Raw genomic sequence first — 18827 nt, forward strand, 5'->3', positions numbered from 1 at the left:
ACTCAAGTGCCCACTTAATTGCCAAGCACTCCCGTTCAACTATGCTATAGTTTTTCTCAGCCGGGGTAAGTTTTCTGCTCAAATAGGTCACAAGATGTTCCTCACCACCCACCTCTTGTGACAGAACTGCTCCGAGCCCCACATTAGAAGCATCAGTTTGGACAACAAACTCCTTTTTGAAGTCAGGAGTGACTAAGACTGGTTGGTTACACAGGGCCAGTTTCAACTCTTGAAAGGCGCATTCAGCCTTCGTGTCCCACTTGACCATGACACACTTACTTCCCTTGGTAAGATCTGTCAGGGGCGCTGCTGTGCTGGCAAAGTTTGGAATGAGCCTGCGGTAATAACCTACAATTCCTAGAAAAGCTCTGACCTGCTTTTTGGTTGAGGGCTGGGGCCAGTTTTGGATAGCCTCAACTTTGTTGACCTGTGGCTTTATCACCCCTCTCCCAATTATGTACCCCAGATACCGTGCTTCCTCCAAGCCTAAGGAACATTTCTTTGGGTTTGCTGTTAACCCTGCGGCTCTGAGGGAGTTTAGTACTGCTTGTACTTTTGGTAAGTGGCTTTCCCAATTATCACTAAAGATTATAATGTTGTCCAGATATGCTGAAGCATACCGACGATGGGGTTTGAGGACTATGTCCATTAACCTTTGAAAGGTCGCTGGAGCCCCATGTAGCCCAAATGGTAAACAAATATATTGAAACAGACCATCCGGGGTGATGAACGCAGTTTTCTCTTTGGCGCCCTCCGTGAGGGGTACTTGCGAATAGCGATTAATTTGCTGCTGTTCTTTTAAGGCCAGTCTGTGGCCTTCACCCAGCAGAATATTGGTTTCAGCCTGTGCACGCATGGCTTCCTCATGCACCATTCGCTGAGTCGCGCTGGCTTCTTGCAGAGCTGTGCTTATCTTCCCCTGGTTGATATTAGCATGAATCAGCTGTTTAAGTATTTCATCCATTTTAACAGTCTCTTTTAGCCCTGTTGCCGCCTTCACCCAAGACATACACTTCCAAGCACTCTCAGGGAGAAAAAATTGTGTTGTTGCCCCTAGCAACGATTTTCCACTTGGAGCAGCAAAAGTCCTTTTAAATAGGTGTATGTCTCTTTAAGACCGCGCCCGTATTCTACACCATATGTGAGGGTTTAGCATCAGGAGAGGTTGGTACAGCGGTTTCTTTGTAGCCAGAGACAGGGACACCGTGCATTAAAAGTCATAACAGGGCTTTTGCCTGTGTTTTTATTCTTGTCAAAGAAACAGCCTCTTGTACAACAAGGCAAAATACAAAATAAATCCTGCTCGTCTGAGCACTAACTAAACAAGATATTATCTAACTATACCAAGTGCCTTCCTACCAGGCACTGGACACAAAGTAACACAGGTCTTTACTCACATAGAATACAGGCTACTCCAACCTTAGTAGTCTCCAGTCTGAGTCAGGGGTGAGACTCCCACACACTGTGTCTGCACCTTTTTATACACAGGCTACAGGTGCAGCTAATTGAGCAGCAGCCTTGTCCTACAAACAGAGATGGACTAGGGATTGGGGAACCCGCCCTGCTCTTCTCCAATCCAACTCCAGGCCCTTTTTCCGGCTTTTCCTTAAGCCGAGATTGGAAAGCTAGAGCTTTCTATTGCAAGAACTACTCATTCCCTGGAGCCTAGGATACATATGACAGGATTCTAGGGGAAATGTACCTTCCCTCAATGACTTTACCTGTCACTGTCTCACAATATGTACTGAGTATTGTGCCCGTGGTCGCTGACCGCCGGCACGTTATACTCACCGGCAGCCGCCACCACAGGATACAGAGCTTGCCAGCATCTAGCTCCTTGGAGACGCCAGCACACGCGGCTGCACTGTTCCTCTGTTTCCATAGTGTACAGCAGTGATCCCCAACCATTGGCTTGGGAGACACATATCGCTTTTCAACTCCCTGCATGTGGCTTCTCAGCTATTGGCAGCTCAAAATATTATTGTGCCCTAGTGGCACTTGACAGGTAATAGCATTACTAGATCATGATACAATTTTCAAAGACATATCACGGGCAGGTAACACTAGACTAAGAGCCACATAATTTGGTCATAACGTTTAAGGGGTTTTCCACATATGACAATTCCTTCCAGAAGGGTCTGTTGACAATAAGATGATCATAAAGTGTCCCCCTGCTGGCACCCCCAGCGATCATATGTAAATTATGGGGAAACCTGGCAATAAGTGTTCGATGTCCCTGCAGCGCCACTACAGGTGAAATTAAGTATTACACAATTCTTATTCATATCAATGGGACATTATTTTTAAACCATTTCCCACTCTGGCCAAGAGATGAGTTTCCTGAACATGGGACCCCCTTCTTATTTCCCTAATAGGGTGTATGAAAATGGGTTTTCTGAACTGGACAGACCCTTTAATAGAATTTTTTTTCGCAAGTTACAAAAGGATAAAGACCTCTACTATACAGTGTGGCAAAAAAGTGGGAAAACTGCTGCACAGAACTTTACCACTTCTCCCAGTGCATATCCTAACTAAATGAGCAGCGCACGCCTATGGTACTGAATGTATTGTACTATAGGTCTATAAGTAATGGATGAGTGTCAGACAGTATGTATGTGTGTGTAAATATATTCATAGCGTGGGAGCAGCCCACACAAGGTAAAAAAAAATAGGGTATTATTGTTATTTGGAATACATTTAGATTCTTGTTATATTGTTTTATTTAATTATTAGGTTAGAATTCATTTTATATGCAGTCTGCGCACATTTTTTTGGCCAAGCAAAGAACCTGTTAAAAATGTGAATTCAACTTCTCGGTTAAAGATTAATAAAACATGAATAGAATACTTATTACCAAAGATATCTGTTTGCGGTTAATGAATGATGACACTCTTGTTGACATTTAGAGGCAGCAATCCACCGCCCCACCCCCCCCCCCCCCCGGCCCTGGTATCAGCTGAGAAGTGGATACTATTGTACCCAGTCTAGGCAATGCTCTGTGAGATTTCTTCAACTGTTGTTGATGTATTCAGCTCACAGAGCATGGTCAAGACTGGATACAATTGAATCCACTTCTCCGCTGAGACTAGGACTAACTATGTACAGGTTTGCTGCTTCTGAATGTAAAAACAGTGCTCTCATTCACTGCCAGCAAGCAGAGATCTTTCAATTGAGGAGGAACAGAAACACAACGTACATTAGGAAGTTGTAGAACTTTTCATGTACACTGTGATTAAGCTTTATTTACCAAAAACTGTTGCCAGTCAGTAAATCATTCTGGCATGGCCTATTAGCCATATACCTATGTATGGTACACCTGGGGACTTTGCTAAGCCCCCAGCTGCCATGCTAATCAATTGGCACCCTGCAATTGCATTGTGGGGGCACTGACAGGGGTAGCCGGAAGCTCCCTAAGGGACATCTGGTTGCAATTTCAACAACCAGATCAGAAGATCCGGCCTTGGGCAGAGAGGGTGGGTGTTGGATGCCTGGGGCAGGTACCCCTTGTGCCCTCCCTATTATCCAGATTTGAGTGGAGGGAGTGGTATAGACCTTCAGAATGGATCTGGGACAATTATCATAATCATTTTACCATTTCAATCCTAAAGTTTGCAATTCACAATTATTCATATAAGATAACGCGACTTGTCTTTCATTTGTAGAAATTCACCAGGAGCCACCTACGGTGATGAATGTGCCACCAAGATCTCCAGTCCAATTCACCTGCCTGACTGATTACACCTGTAACATTAGCATCATATTTATACAAACGTATGACTCGACAGTCTTGATGATGCGGAACTCATCGTATTACAACATCCCCAACAATGACATTGAGTTTCAGGGAAATTTGACCAAATTTGCAATTACAATGAAGGTCAATTCATCAACTTATTACTACTGCGTGGCAAGAATGAATGGAAAACTATCTGATGTGAAATCAAATGGAACCCTAATAACTGTAAATGAAGGTAATTTATCCGGCATACGTCTTATTTTGTTTTAGTCAATTTGAGTATTTTTGCACATAAATATTCGCACCTGCCTTCAACTGCGTCTTCCTGGTCTTTGTGGATAATAGAGCAAGACTTCCCGGGTCCCAGATACATTATCACTCTGTCCTCTATGAGAGAAAAGTGGGCCGAATCCGCCAATATCGCCAGGATGGGCCTACGATCTATCCCCTACGAGAGAAAAGTGGGCCGAATCGGCTAATATTGCCAGAATGGGCCAATGATCTATCCCTTATGAGAGAATAGTGGGCCGAATCGGCCAATATTGCCAGAATGGGCCGATGATCTATCCCTTATGAGAGAAAAGTGGGCCGAATCTGCCAATATCGCTAGGATGGGCCAACGATCTATCCCATATGAGAGAAAAGTGGGCCGACGATCCCATGTGTATGGGGGCCCCTCAACGTCAGGGATTTTTCATCTCTCTAGGCCCGATCCAGTTGCGTCTGCAAGCGGCTATACCCACTGTCCATTGAAATAAACATGCCCATCGATGGTTCCGATGTGCAACAAAGTCCTAGTCCACATGTCCTAGTCCCCATGTCCTAGCTTAACAAGCATAGAGTATATTCAACTAGATTGTCATGGGCCCGCCAAAACCCAATGCACTTTGGTTTCCCTGATGCTGACACTGGCCCTGATAGTGAGACCTAATCTTTCACTCTAGCTTAGGGCCACGACCCCCTTTAAATTCCAATGTGTGCAATTAGACAGTTTATAATGGACCCCTGTGGTCCACCTTTAAACACAATTTAATTTTTAGATCCAAAAATTTGGATTTTGCTTTGGATGTGACTGGGAGTAAAATATAAATATACAAATATAATGTGTAAAAATAAGCAAAGTATATTGCAGATTTGTCATGAATATTATAACGTACATTGTCTGAAATGGTATTAATATGATTTTGGATTATTTTAGGTGCTGGCTTGACTGTCTCACGGCTTCTCTTCCTACCTCTTATTTCGCTGGTCTGCATCTATGTAAGTAGTGTTATTATGATATATTATAACACAACAGAAGATGATAAGATAGGAACTTGAGATTTCCGTGAGATGGTGAAAAAAGCTGAGAAAATTAATTGGAGGCTGGAGCATGAGAATGTCTGGGGGATTGACCTGGATATTCTCACTATATATATATACTATGTGACCTATACACAACTAATCGCATCATGTGATCCTCTTGTTCACCACACATGGAACAATCATCACATAAACCAACTAAAGAGAGAAATTCACGCACTCTGGCTAAGAATGTGAGAACTTCTTACATTTCCCCAAGGTCATTCCCACTATCCTCCCACTATGACAATTGTCAATTAGGCATTTTGGATTCAGGTGAGATTCAATATGTGCCCTCTGTGGACTCCACCCTTCCTTCATCTGACAAAACAGAAACGCGAACATGTATCCACAGGAAGTTGAAGTATTAAAATTGACTTGGGGATAGACATGGATATTGTCACCCTATAGAAACAATGTGATCTATACACATCATGTGATCCTCTTCATCACCACATTCTGAACAATCAATATATAAGCCAAATAATTAATTTCCAGCATTCTGATTTACTTATAATGAAAGAAATGCTGGCACCTCCCCCAGGACCTACCCCAGGTCATTCTCCCACTATGAGAATTGTCAATAAGTCAATGAACTCACCAAACGAAAAAGTTTTGCATTCAGGTGGGATTCAGTACTTGCGCAATGTGGTCTCCTCGTCTCCCCATTTCATAAAGCATTACATTACACATCTAGAATTAGATTTATTACTTAGTTCAATAGTAGATTTTTTTTTAGCCCGCTCCCCATCCATGATATATATATATATATATATATATACACAGTGAAGGAAATAAGTATTTGATCCCTTGCTGATTTTGTAAGTTTGCCCACTGTCAAAGACATGAACAGTCTAGAATTTTTAGGCTAGGTTAATTTTACCAGTGAGAGATAGATTATATTTTAAAAAAAACTGAAAATCACATTGTCAAAATTATATATATTTATTTGCATTGTGCACAGAGAAATAAGTATTTGATCCCTTTGGCAAACAAGACTTAATACTTGGTGGCAAAACCCTTGTTGGCAAGCACAGCAGTCAGACGTTTTTTGTAGTTGATGATGAGGTTTGCACACATGTTAGATGGAATTTTGGCCCACTCCTCTTTGCAGATCATCTGTAAATCATTAAGATTTCGAGGCTGTTGCTTGGCAACTCGGATCTTCAGCTCCCTCCATAAGTTTTCGATGGGATGAAGGTCTGGAGACTGGCTAGGCCACTCCATGACCTTAATGTGCTTCTTTTTGAGACACTCCTTTGTTGCCTTGGCTGTATGTTTCAGGTCATTGTCGTGCTGGAAGACCCAGCCACGAGCCTTTTTTAATGTCCTGGTGGAGGGAAGGAGGTTGTCACTCAGGCTTTGACGGTACATGGCTCCATCCATTCTCCCATTGATGCGGTGAAGTAGTCCTGTGCCCTTAGCAGAGAAACACCCCCATAACATAATGTTTCCACCTCCATGCTTGACAGTGGGGACGGTGTTCTTTGGGTCATAGGCAGCATTTCTCTTCCTCCAAACACGGCGAGTTGAGTTAATGCCAAAGAGCTCAATTTTAGTCTCATCTGACCACAGCACCTTCTCCCAATCACTCTCAGAATCATCCAGATATTCATTTGCAAACTTCAGACGGGCCTGTACATGTGCCTTCTTGAGCAGGGGGACCTTGCGGGCACTGCAGGATTTTAATCCATTACGGCGTAATGTGTTACCAATGGTTTTCTTGGTGACTGTGGTCCCAGCTGCCTTGAGATCATTAACAAGTTCCCCCCGTGTAGTTTTCGGCTGAGCTCTCGTCTTCCTCAGGATAAAGGATACCCCACGAGGTGAGATTTTGCATGGAGCCCCAGATCGATGTCGATTGACAGTCATTTTGTATGTCTTCCATTTTCTTACTATTGCACCAACAGTTAACTCCTTCTCACCCAGCGTCTTACTTATGGTTTTGTAGCCCATTCCAGCCTTGTGCAGGTCTATGATCTTGTCCCTGACATCCTTAGAAAGCTCTTTGGTCTTGCCCATGTTGTAGAGGTTAGAGTCGGACTGATTCATTGAGTCTGTGGACAGGAGTCTTTTATGCAGGTGACCATGTAAGACAGCTGTCTTTAATGCAGGCACCAAGTTGATTTGGAGCGTGTAACTGGTCTGGAGGAGGCTGAACTCTTAATGGTTGGTAGGGGATCAAATACTTATTTCTCTGTGCACAATGCAAATAAATATATATCATTTTGACTATGTGATTTTCTTTTTTTTTTTATAATCTATCTCTCACTGGTAAAATTAACCTAGCCTAAAAATTCTAGACTGTTCATGTCTTTGACAGTGGGCAAACTTACAAAATCAGCAAGGGATCAAATACTTATTTCCTTCACTGTATGTCATAGGCACTGAGGACTAGACAATTGAGGTGCCCATGTCATCACCTGTGAGAGGACAATTGTTGTTTGCTTTATAAAACTCTGATCCCTTCCATTCAATCAATAAGATTCTGCGATCAATACTGATCGTGACACCTATTGGTCTTAAAAAAAATAGGTAAAAGGCTCTCTTTATTAGTACTCCATCAGCCCTGAGATTGTGATTACCAGGGTTGATGGTTATACAGTATACTGACATTCTGCGACCAAACAAATGCCCCCAGGGCTGATCTGTGAGAATGTACAGACTGACCAATAGTGGGGAAAAAATATCCTTTTTATTTTTTTTTAAAGAAAAAAATGCTTTTTAATAAAAAAACAGATGTAAAAATACTAAATTCTTTGTACTCCAAAACGATGGCAAAAAAAATAAAATAAAAAAATATATATACTTTATCTATAAAGCTTAAAACAACTACGCCATTGCAATATAAAAAGGTTATTGGTGTCGGAAGGCAAAAACAAAACATTCTTCACATTTCATATACTTAAAGCAAATCATTATTATTATCACAGTCGGCAGATTTTGATTTTCTTATGGATTCCTTCAGCCTCATCTGTAAGGACGAAATGAATATATCTTAGTCATGTGGTCTCTTTAGATCTAAAAAAAAATAACGAAAAGAAGGAGGAGTTTAGAAATAAACTTTATGTTCACTCATAACAAGAAGCAGTTTAGAACAGGTCCAGGTTTAAGTTGTCCAGCTACACTGTGGGCCCCCTCAACCACTTCTGGCCACTTTTACATGAGTCGCACAATATATTTATAATAATATTTCCAAAAAGAATGCACCACCTAGTGGTTGAAAAACGAATTGCATGTAATCAAAAAGTTTTGTACAACTCAACATACACATAATACTACTTGTTGTGACTTTCAATGCTTTGAATACATGTAAAACTCTTCTTTTCTAGGTTGGAATATGATTTACATCGTGACCGTAGCATATTGAAGATCCAGAGTCTTGTTCAGTATGGCAACCCATGATTCATTTATAAAGGATTATATGTATATATTTTTTTTTTACTTCAAATCTATACTGATATGTTTTCCTAATCTCTTTTTTTTTATTTTTTATATTGTATTCTACTTTTATCAAATGATTATGGGGGCTACTCAAAACGACGAATTATTGACTTCTATGGGAGAGTGTAGGGGGCATGCTCTGTGTCATAGGTCACTGGTCAGAGAGGGGGGTATGGAGCTGTTCCTATTATTATTATCAATGGTGTGATTCTGGAATAAATTTACCTGTCCGGGCTACAGTGAGAGGTCCTCCTCCTCCTTGCCACCACTGTTGGTCAGTACATGCAATTAGTACATGCGGTCACACAACCAATTAAAGTCAAGGGCTCACTATTGAAGGACGCCCCTATAAGTCTCTTTGCCAGTTATAGTGGTTTCACTTCTATTTTGGATTGTGTTCTGCTGCCTGCAACCTGAACTGACCTGACCTGCTTTGACGTCGACTTGCCTGACTACACGTCTGGCTACTTCATGGTACCACATTCCTTATCTGTTTGACCACCATTACCGACCCCGGCTAGTCTGACTACGACTACCTGCATCATCATTTGCATGTACATGAACTCAGAGATACAAGGAGATCGAACACCAAAGGTGCCAGCTGAGTAGGGTACTTCGACCTGAACCGCAGTTGTGGCAAAGTGATGGCCCTATAGGTGAATTGTTCCAACCAATTTGATTATTTTCTTGGGTATTGAAGGAGCCAGATCATTTTAGATTCTAGGTTATCTGCCTCCATCTTTATAGGGTCTGTACTAATTTATAAGTTTAGGGGGTCTTTTCTGAGGTCTGTATTATTTTTAGAGGTCTCAGCCACTACCGAATGTACGGAGCAGTGCCTGGTAAGCAATGAGGAGGCATTGGATGCATGTGTGGTCACTCTACATAAAAGGGAATAAGAGATAATAAAAATATGACAACACATTATGGTCTAATAATTATGTCTGATATACAATACAATACTTACCAAGTCAAATGCAATTCAAATAAGCAGGATGCCAATGCCAAGTGCCAATGCCATATTGCCAGTCTGTATGTTTATTCCATGATTCTGAAGAGAGCGGAACATTATTTAAGAATTAGATGACGGTGCTGACAAATATATGTATCTAGTAGTAGGTTAAGCATTGGGATATACTCTAGAGCTACTTTACCACCGAATGAGAAGCCAACTGGACCCCTGCTATATCTTCTAGGTAAGTTTCATTTATGTGCTGCCAGATGGCGTTGTTTTGTGTTAACATGAAACATCCGGAGGTCAAAACATGGAAACAATGGGCTTCAATGTGAAAATATAAAACCAGGTCACATTTTGTGGAGGCCCCTTGTGGAATTAAGTCTCTGTGTTTAAATCTGATCTGGGCAACATCTGCATGTGACTATCGTTCCTCCCATATTTTCATGGGTTTCCTCGATGTGATCTGATTTTATCTCTGTACAAAGAGCATAGGCGCAACTTGTAGCTCCTGGGCCCCAATGCAGAATCTGTAACCTATCATGTGCCATGTATAATCTTAGATAGATAAAACTTGATTCATCCCCACATGGAAATTCATTTGTAGTTGTGACCCCCAATTAGAATGCATCTCATACATTAACAATTTAACAAAAATACAAAAACACGAATAATCGACATAATAACAACAATACAACATTTATACACATACCCTCCATTCCATCATGCCCAGTAAAACAATAAATATACACAATTTAACACTTTAATACGGACCTGTTATAAATTGTAATTGCCGCAGACATAAAAGATCGTCTAAGGCCCCATGCACACGACCGTAAAAAAAACTCTGTAATTGCGGACCGGCCCAGTTCTATTAGCCACGGACACCTTTCCGTATCGCTATGGAAGGGTGTCCGTGCCGTAGAACCGTGCCGGGAAATATGGAGAATGTCCTACTTTTCTTTTTTTGCGGCCGTGCTCCCATACTTTCTGGCCTGCGGGTGTCGGCGGCTGGCCGTGCCGGAAATCGTGGGCCGTGATTATGGGCACGGCCGTGTGCATGAGGCCTAAATCTTTCCCTTCTACAACTAAATTGTAGGAGTCGATGACTAAAACAACTTTGGTTACTGATCAAAATATAATACAACAGATGCGACTCTGCCGGCATAATTGCAATAATCTGCAGCACTATTATTATTCTTAATACCTCATCAAATAACGGCACAACACTACCCATGATAGATCTTCTCTTTTGATTCACCTTATTTAACTTATTCTTCTTCGCGTCCCTCATATTGACCCCCCCCCCCCGAACAGACTGCACTATAAAGAACACTCGCCACCACAGAGTTATAAAACATTACCATCAGCTTGTTACACACATTAAAAGAGCGCAAATTACGTAGAAAATACAACTGGCTCATTGCCTTTTTGTACACCTTTTCCGTGTTCTCAATCGAATCAAAATTTTGATCCAAATATATACCCAAAAATGTATAAGATGTAACCCTTTCCACCTCCTGATCAAAAATAGACCCTGGCACCACTGTCCCTGCTTTTCTCCGTAAGTCGATAACCATTTCTTTCGTTTTTCCTTTATTCAGGTCTAATCCATTTTCCAAACTCCAAATAACAAAAGCAGATATCAAATCCCCATATTCTTTTTCACAGCCCCCTTTACCGCCCCCATAATTACGGTATCATCAGAATACTTCTGTAGGCGACATCTTCCTGACTGATACCTAAAATCTGCTGTATGGATATAACGCAAATATAAATGGCGACAACACATTCCCCTGCGGTGCCCCAATATCACTAGTCTCCACCCGCGAAGTGCATGCTCCACTACGCACATACTGTGGGCGCCCCCTTAAGTAGTCAAATATCCAATTTGACACTCCACAATTAATATGCATTCTCTCAAAAAAACTAATTAATTCTGTGAGGTCTTATTAAATTAAAAACACTAGAAAAATAAAAAAAACATGACTAAGTATTAACCCGTTCACTTCAAACAAAGAGTGCGCCCTATGTAACAGATATAAAACCGCGTCGTCCACACCGATTCTTTTTTATATGCAAACTAGTATCTTCTTATGGGATGGGGAGACCTTTGGGCCCCATCAAGCACCAGGGCCCAGACTGCTACCTCTGCACCCCCTATAGCTACAACCCTGACAGAAAATGTATTCACATTAGTCCCAGTCCCTATTAGGGCTCGGCATTTAACTTCAGTATAACAGGCATTTTATGTACCTATTTTTTTTTTACATTTCATGTACACAGGAATCTATTTACAATCTATATGGGGTTCAGTGGTGAAAAACCTCTAATCTTTAATCATTGAGTCACTATAATAGTTTAAATTGAGCCAAAACATTACAGAGTATGTACATTTTTGCAACTATAAACTAACTATAAAGAAACTTTACAAATAGTTTTGATTAAAAATATTCTACCGTTTTCAGTATACAGCTCTTATGCAGATCTATGTGTATCCATGGTTATAGACTACAAACAGTCTACATTTAATTACATTTGAACCCCTTTTCTGGTGCTAGGTCATGCCACCCCTTCCCACCAGTACAGTAGGTTTTGCTGATTGTTTCCCTTCCATTATCCTTGAGATAATTTGTCACTACCTTATCGCTACCATGGAGAAGGAAATCCTGTACAGGTTTCTTAAGCGTTATTAGAAGAGGGGGTGGAGCCAACCTGAACTTGGCCCCTTATCTCCGCTGCACCGGCTGACTCTATAGTATGTACGACCTAGGATCAGACTACACAGGTTTCTTTGTAGTCTGTTACCATGGAAACACATATATCTGCATAGAAGCTGTATACGCAAAATGTTAGGAGGTTTTTAATAAAAACTATTTGCAAAGTTACTTATTTTTTATTTCTGATGCATTATAGACCCTTTAACATCATTTTAAAACTTTCTTGAATGACAGTGATTTTACTTAATCTCACTTTAAGAACAGTATGTTGTTCTTTTATCTCGCCATCTATGCCTTCTGCTTTTCCTGTGCAGGCATATAAATCGACATCTTCTTTACTCAGATTCTTCAGCGTTATTGTGAGATTCCGAATAGTACCAGATATATGTAAGCGACTGTGGTATACACTGTTCATCGAAAGAGATGCTATTTGCTTCGTTCCATTGTTAAGCAACATGTAGGATGAGGATTTACCCGGAGAAGGGCAGTCAATCTGGTTTGTTTCCTGAAAAGTCCCTGGCACAAAGATTAAAATATTAATTAATAAATAAAGTATACATTATAGCAATGGTCTCCAACCTCTGGCTTTCTAGCTGCTGCAAAACTGCAACTCCCACCATGTTCTGAAAGTCAGAGGATGTCAGGGCATGCTGGGAGTTGTAGTTTCACAACAACTGGAAAGCCACAGGTTGAGGGAATCTGCACTATATCATTACATTGTCCTGTAATTCTATAAATGATTTATTGATCTTGAAATGTATGATTTTTTTTTTATACTCCAATCACATGTAAAGCTGCATCAAAAGTACTGTTAGTTTTCTGTAGGTTCTCAGGCTGTATGAACTGGCATCTCACTGTACTTAAGTGTTAATTGCACTGATAACAATAGAATAGTCATCGTAGAAGAGAACTTGAAATCTCTGTGTCTTAGCATACCTGAAGTCTTCAAGGAGTTCATATCTAGAAGAGCAAGCGGAGAATTATTGTAATTTTTATGTCTGTTCATTATAACAACTCCATCCCTCTCCCCTCTATGACTGTGAATTATATATTTCTACTATGTATGCAAATTCAACCTGGCTGGCTCGCCAAATTTATATGATGTTTTATAACCCATTAGCACATTTATTTTTTATTTTTTTTGTGGGACAAGTTGTAGTTTTTAATGTCATCAGTTATTGTACCATATGATATGCTGGGAAACTTTGGAAAAATATTTTGTAGGGTGGAATAGGAACAAAAACAGCAATTTCCCCATTGTTTATTGGGTTTCATTTTAATGACATTCAATGTGTGGTAAAAATGACATGTTAACTTTATTCTTATTCACTACTTTTACAAAATAAAAATGTTGTAAAAAATTTTTTTGTTTTGCTATATTTAGAGACCCAAAACTTTTTTCATCGATTGAGCAGTGTGAGGGCTTGTATTTTGTGGGACGAGCTGCAGTTTTTATTGCGACCATTTTAGGGTACATGCGACTTTTTAATCACTTTTTAAATTTTTTGTGAGAGATGAAGTGACCAAAAATCAGCAATTCTGGCGTTCTTTCGGGTGTTCACCATGCGGGTTAAATGATGTTATATTGTAGTAGTTTGTACTTTTACGGACATGGCTATACCAATTATGTTTTTGTAATTTGCTTTTTACATTACTTTTGGGGAAAGGGGGAAAAGAAAAACTTTTTGAACTTTTAATTTAAAAAAACTTTATTTAACTGTTTTTTACTTTTTGTCAGTAGTCCCCCTAGATGAATTGAACCAGCGATCATTGGATCGCTTGTACAATGTACTGCAATACCAATGAATTGCATTATACTGTGTTTCTTACCAGGCTCCCATAAAGGGCTTAATAGAAGCACAAAGCTTGTAGACCTGGGGGCCCTCAGTAGGCCCCCGGGCTGCCATGACATCTACCTGCACCCAGCGATCGCGTTGCGGGTGTAGGGGTGATGGGCTGTCAGAGGGAACTCCCCCCTTTTTTAACAGCTTAGATGACATAGTCGCTATTCACCACGGCATGTCCAATCCCAGCAGTTAGATCAGGGTGTCAGCTGTAATACAACTGACTTCTGCAGATTATGGGGCAGGCTCAGCCCCTGAGCACGCTCCATACAACCACTCTCCCCCTACGATGTACAAATACTGTTTGTAGTCATAAAGGGGTTAATAGATTCTGTGGGTTTTCTGTCATGGTGTCGGTCATTTCACTGGACAAAATAACGCTGCTTGCTGTGCTAGTTTATCTGACTGATCCTCTAATACAGATATGAACATAACCTTACAATATAATGGCTCCCTAAGTGTGGGGATCATAAAATTTCAGCAACATACGTAAAAAACATTTTTGAAACAATTTTGGAAAATTATTTGAAAAACAATTTATTTTTTTACCTTTTTAAAAAAAAGAAATAAATTTAAATTTCTCCAACAATATAAAAATGTCTTAAAAAAAATAAAAAATAACTAACAACTTTTCCCAAGTCCTATGGCCTAAAAGTAGACTTACTTTTGGTGTTTGGCGAATAGCCTTAAAATAAAATCACAATAATCATTCTTAGAACTGTATTAGCGAATGCTCGTAAGACTGACGTCGTCATGTTTTTCTGACTACTGCTACCCTCTAGTGGTCATATGGTGGAAGTGGCAATCTGAGACTTAGCTGATGTAATTTTTTGACAGCTCAGTGTAGTGAATGAAGCTGATGATTTCACCGCCCACTCGATTATGAAGTGGGGAGTCAGAAGAGAAGAGTAACAGGGCTTGGTGAGAATTCATTTTATTTTTTTACACACCCACCAGGGTTTTTTAAAGCTTTGGAGGAGTGGGAAAAATGACACTCTAATAATGTTTTTAAATATACAATATAATATAAATGTTACCCCCACCCCCCGATTCACATTCAGGTCCTTTATTTTACCTTTCGTGTCTGTACACGTATATGAACTCATATTGTCTCCATGTATAGTCCATTTGAATTTTTCAAAAATGCCAGAAAATCCCAACGTGTAGGAAATGTTACTTGTCTCTATTGTCAGATTGAAAATTTGTGTCTGATGCCTCAAAAAATAGATTTCTCTAATGTCAATTTTCTCTGCAACGGAGCAGGAGATTGTGGCAGATTTTCCGACCTCAATGTTCCATTCATCTGGTGTTTGATTTATGTATGAATCTGACATCACTGAAATATCAATCAAATAATATTAGAAAATTACTTTATGCGCCATCTTTAATACACAATGACATGTACGATGCTCTTTGGAGGACCCGACAGGTCCATGTAAAACATGGATTTTAACAAAAACTGTGTAATACTTAATTTCCCCTGTGGTGTCGCTGCAGGGAAATGAAACACTTACTGCCAGGTCCATCGTGTTTCTCATTCTCAGCCGCAAGATGATGTACTTATCTGTTTTTAGATAGTTTGTATGTCTTTTGTCATTTCTTTTTCAGTCAGGATAACATTGCCCCTAGGGGAGTACGCAGTAATTACAGGACCCCATAGCAAAACTCAGAAAAGGCCCCACCCCCACTGAGAGCTCTACTGTTATTAAAGGGATTCTGCCAGCAGTTAACCCCAGCCCCCCCCCCCCCCGAATCACGCACACAGCTGGTTAGGTATAGTGGAAAGCAGCTAAAACCATAGTAAATGTGCTGCAGGAGGCTTCTGCGGCACAGAGGAGACTTGATAACCCTTCCCGGAGTCTGAGAGGCCTTCCCTTTGTCCGGGAGCCTCCTGGACATTTCGGGAGCGTTGACAAGCCGGGGTTCCATCCCACTCTTCAGTTGGCACCTACTAAACATAGAAGTTCCTGAAGAATAAGTAGGCTGGTGCGGATTATTAAGGAATTTCTATGGTTCAGCCAGAGACAAATATCTGCTGAATACCAGTCAGTAGTCAGATGTATACACTCTGGTGTCCGCAGGGAATTCCAGCCAAAAATCTTTTTCGGCCGGAATGTCCACTGTCCAAAAAAATAGCCTATACTTACCCGTAGCCATCGCGACGCGTCTCTCTGATGTCTTGCAGCCCGGCCTCCTGGGATGACATGGGATGAAACGTCAGCCCTGGAGGCCAGCCTGGGCGGAGAAGAAGAGAGATCTGGGTAGGTATAAGCTTTTATTTTTTTGGAGTTGCCATTTTTGCAGTGAAATCGCAGCTTTTTTGCCACAAAAGTCGCAACATCTGCTATTTGTTGCGGGTTTTACCTCTCCATTGACTTCAATGGGGAAAACCCACAACAGAAAACCAGCGATTCTGCAGCATAGATTGACATTCTGCGGATTAAAAAAACAGCACTGGAGGTAAATTTATGAACGTTTTTTCGGCTGGTTTTTTAAGCAGCGTGTGGCTTAGATTTTTTCATATTTCATCTACTTTACTGCTACTGTAATATGCCGCAGATTTTTCACAATTAAATCCATTGTGGAAAATCCGCACTGTTTACGCTACGTGTGAACATACCCTTAGGGGGAGAGGACTATTTGTTCGACACTGATCTAATGTATGTTTTAATTTGGTCCCGGGACCATGTTCTCTTTTTTTGGGGGGAAGCCAAGTTTGCCAATTTATTAATAAAGCCCTTGTTCACACTCACCTTTACCAGGAATCAGGATAAGGAAGACTGGGACCAGTGAGCTCCATACCATTCTCATGTCTTCTGTCTGTTGACAATACATTAGGCTTCATGTTTAGTACTTATGTAGTAAATATAATCTGCTTCTCTGGTAAGGACAATGACATTCACATTTCTGGCTGAGGAATATGTTTAAAGCAGTTGTCAATTCCCTTCCCCCACTCCTCTTGGCAGCTTATACTCAGCAGTGGAGAGATAAAGAAAAAAGGCACGGCGCCACATAGTGTAAGTAAATCCTAGGCGTTACAGTCGGTAAAAACGAATAAATGCTCACCAAAAGTCAGATGGATAAGTGCGTAAAGAGTGCTGTTTGAAGAAAGTGCTGCTGCCGAGATCCAAACCGGTAAGGCCAATTGGCCACCGCAATTGAAGCAATATATGTTTTAGGAAAAAATGGATCAGTAACGGCGCTGCTACTTAATGATGATAAATACAGATGATAAATAGATAACTGTTTATTTCGATCCAGGCTACGCATTTCAATGCCGCACCGGCATCTTCATCAGGCCATATAAAATATCTGTACAGACACCAATGTTTAAATACATCCCGTTGTATTTAAACATTGGTGTCTGTACAGATATTTTATATGGCCTGATGAAGATGCCGGTGCGGCATTGAAATGCGTAGCCTGGATCGAAATAAACAGTTATCTATTTGTCATCTGTATTTATCATCATTCAGTAGCAGCGCCGTTACTGATCCATTTTTTCCTAAAACATATATTGCTATACTCAGCAATGGACGACAATGAGCACAGGAGAAAGCTCCTCCCAGGGTAAAGAAAACATCAAATCCTTCTCGATCCCAATCTGTCTCACATCTCAATCATATATACAAATAATTCTCATGGGTCAGAAGGCCCCTTCTCCGATCCTTCTCACAACTTTGTTTTTGGCTGAATTGCAAGGGCTAGTGAGCTGTCTGATGACCAGGGTCGGACTGACCCACCAGAGTACTAGAGGATGCTTTGGAGGGCCCAGGCTCTGGCACAAGAATGGGCCCCATAGCTCTAACAGAAGACAACACCATTTGGAGATTTCTTTGGAGCCAATCATTTGCCACTAGGGACTATTTCCTATCAAACCTTATTGATGATATGGCTTGCGTGTGCACATGACCGGTATAGATGGAGAATGGGTACCTACTTATAACACATGGGTTCCAATGCAAAATCTGTAACATGGCCTATGTGCCATGGTATCTTCTTTAGTGGCGGAGCGACAACACGGCCAAGGAGCGACTATTACCTCTTTACCCCCCCTATAATTACACCCCTGGAATACACCATAGCTAGGTACAACAGCAAGGAGTGCATGTTGTACTACTCAAATGGGTTACCTGTGGTAGGACTACAAGCTCCGTTAAATCTGTACATAAGATATATATATATATATATATATATAAATTCAATCCTAAATAAAAGAGTAAAGAAAACCCGCTCTTACCTGTCACATAGATCTCCAGAGACAAGAAATGAAGTGCTTCTTCTGAACAACAGACAGAGATGTGGAAACCATCACATGCATTCTCATTTCCTTTTTGAAACTTTTTGGAACTTCCTATTGTGGTTGCAAACGTATAACGATATAAAATAATACTGAGTATAACCAAGGCCCTACATAACATAGAGGCAGAACATGTAGCTGTTATGATGCCATTGGAAAGACAGAGCCTAGCCCTGGTGGGTCGCATCCCCTTTGTTATTCGGATGGTAACTACAATTTTTTGTAAATAAGGGAGTGGGTAATTGGCCCAAGGACTATAGAGAGGAGTTGGGGGTAGAGACAGACACAAGGCCCTTCGTGTCTAAGGAGAAAAAGTCTGGTACCATCATTGGAATCCGTTTTCATCTTTGCTCTGGGGCCCCCTCTCTTCTATGGTTATAACTTTTACAACTGATGGTAAAATTGTCCACCCGTCCAGCCTCTGTACATGTGTTGTTTCTTTTTTCAGCTAAGGACGATGTTAGATGTCACAAATGATGACACCGGA

At 40.8% G+C, this 18827-nt stretch overlaps 1 protein-coding gene across 2 annotated transcripts; it reads right to left on the reverse strand.

Annotated features, from left to right (window-relative positions):
* Window positions 1-7917: 7917 nt before the first annotated feature.
* Window positions 7918-18328, reverse strand: LOC142666252 (uncharacterized). Of its 2 annotated transcripts, none has more exons than XM_075846243.1 (7): window positions 18281-18328; window positions 16794-16860; window positions 15116-15376; window positions 13133-13156; window positions 12450-12712; window positions 9489-9572; window positions 7918-8051 (listed from the first exon to the last, which is right to left on the reverse strand). In XM_075846243.1, exons 2-6 carry the CDS (start codon window positions 16849-16851, stop codon window positions 9504-9506), a joined length of 675 nt encoding a protein of 224 aa, XP_075702358.1. In that variant the 5' UTR covers window positions 16852-16860; window positions 18281-18328; the 3' UTR covers window positions 7918-8051; window positions 9489-9503. The 2 variants fall into 2 exon arrangements, with proteins under 2 accessions (XP_075702358.1, XP_075702357.1); XM_075846242.1 differs by having other exon boundaries at window positions 7918-8098.
* Between the last annotated feature and the right edge of the window lie 499 nt (window positions 18329-18827).

The sequence above is a fragment of the Rhinoderma darwinii genome, chromosome 13 (assembly GCF_050947455.1).
Source record: "Rhinoderma darwinii isolate aRhiDar2 chromosome 13, aRhiDar2.hap1, whole genome shotgun sequence".
Lineage (NCBI taxonomy): Eukaryota > Metazoa > Chordata > Amphibia > Anura > Rhinodermatidae > Rhinoderma > Rhinoderma darwinii.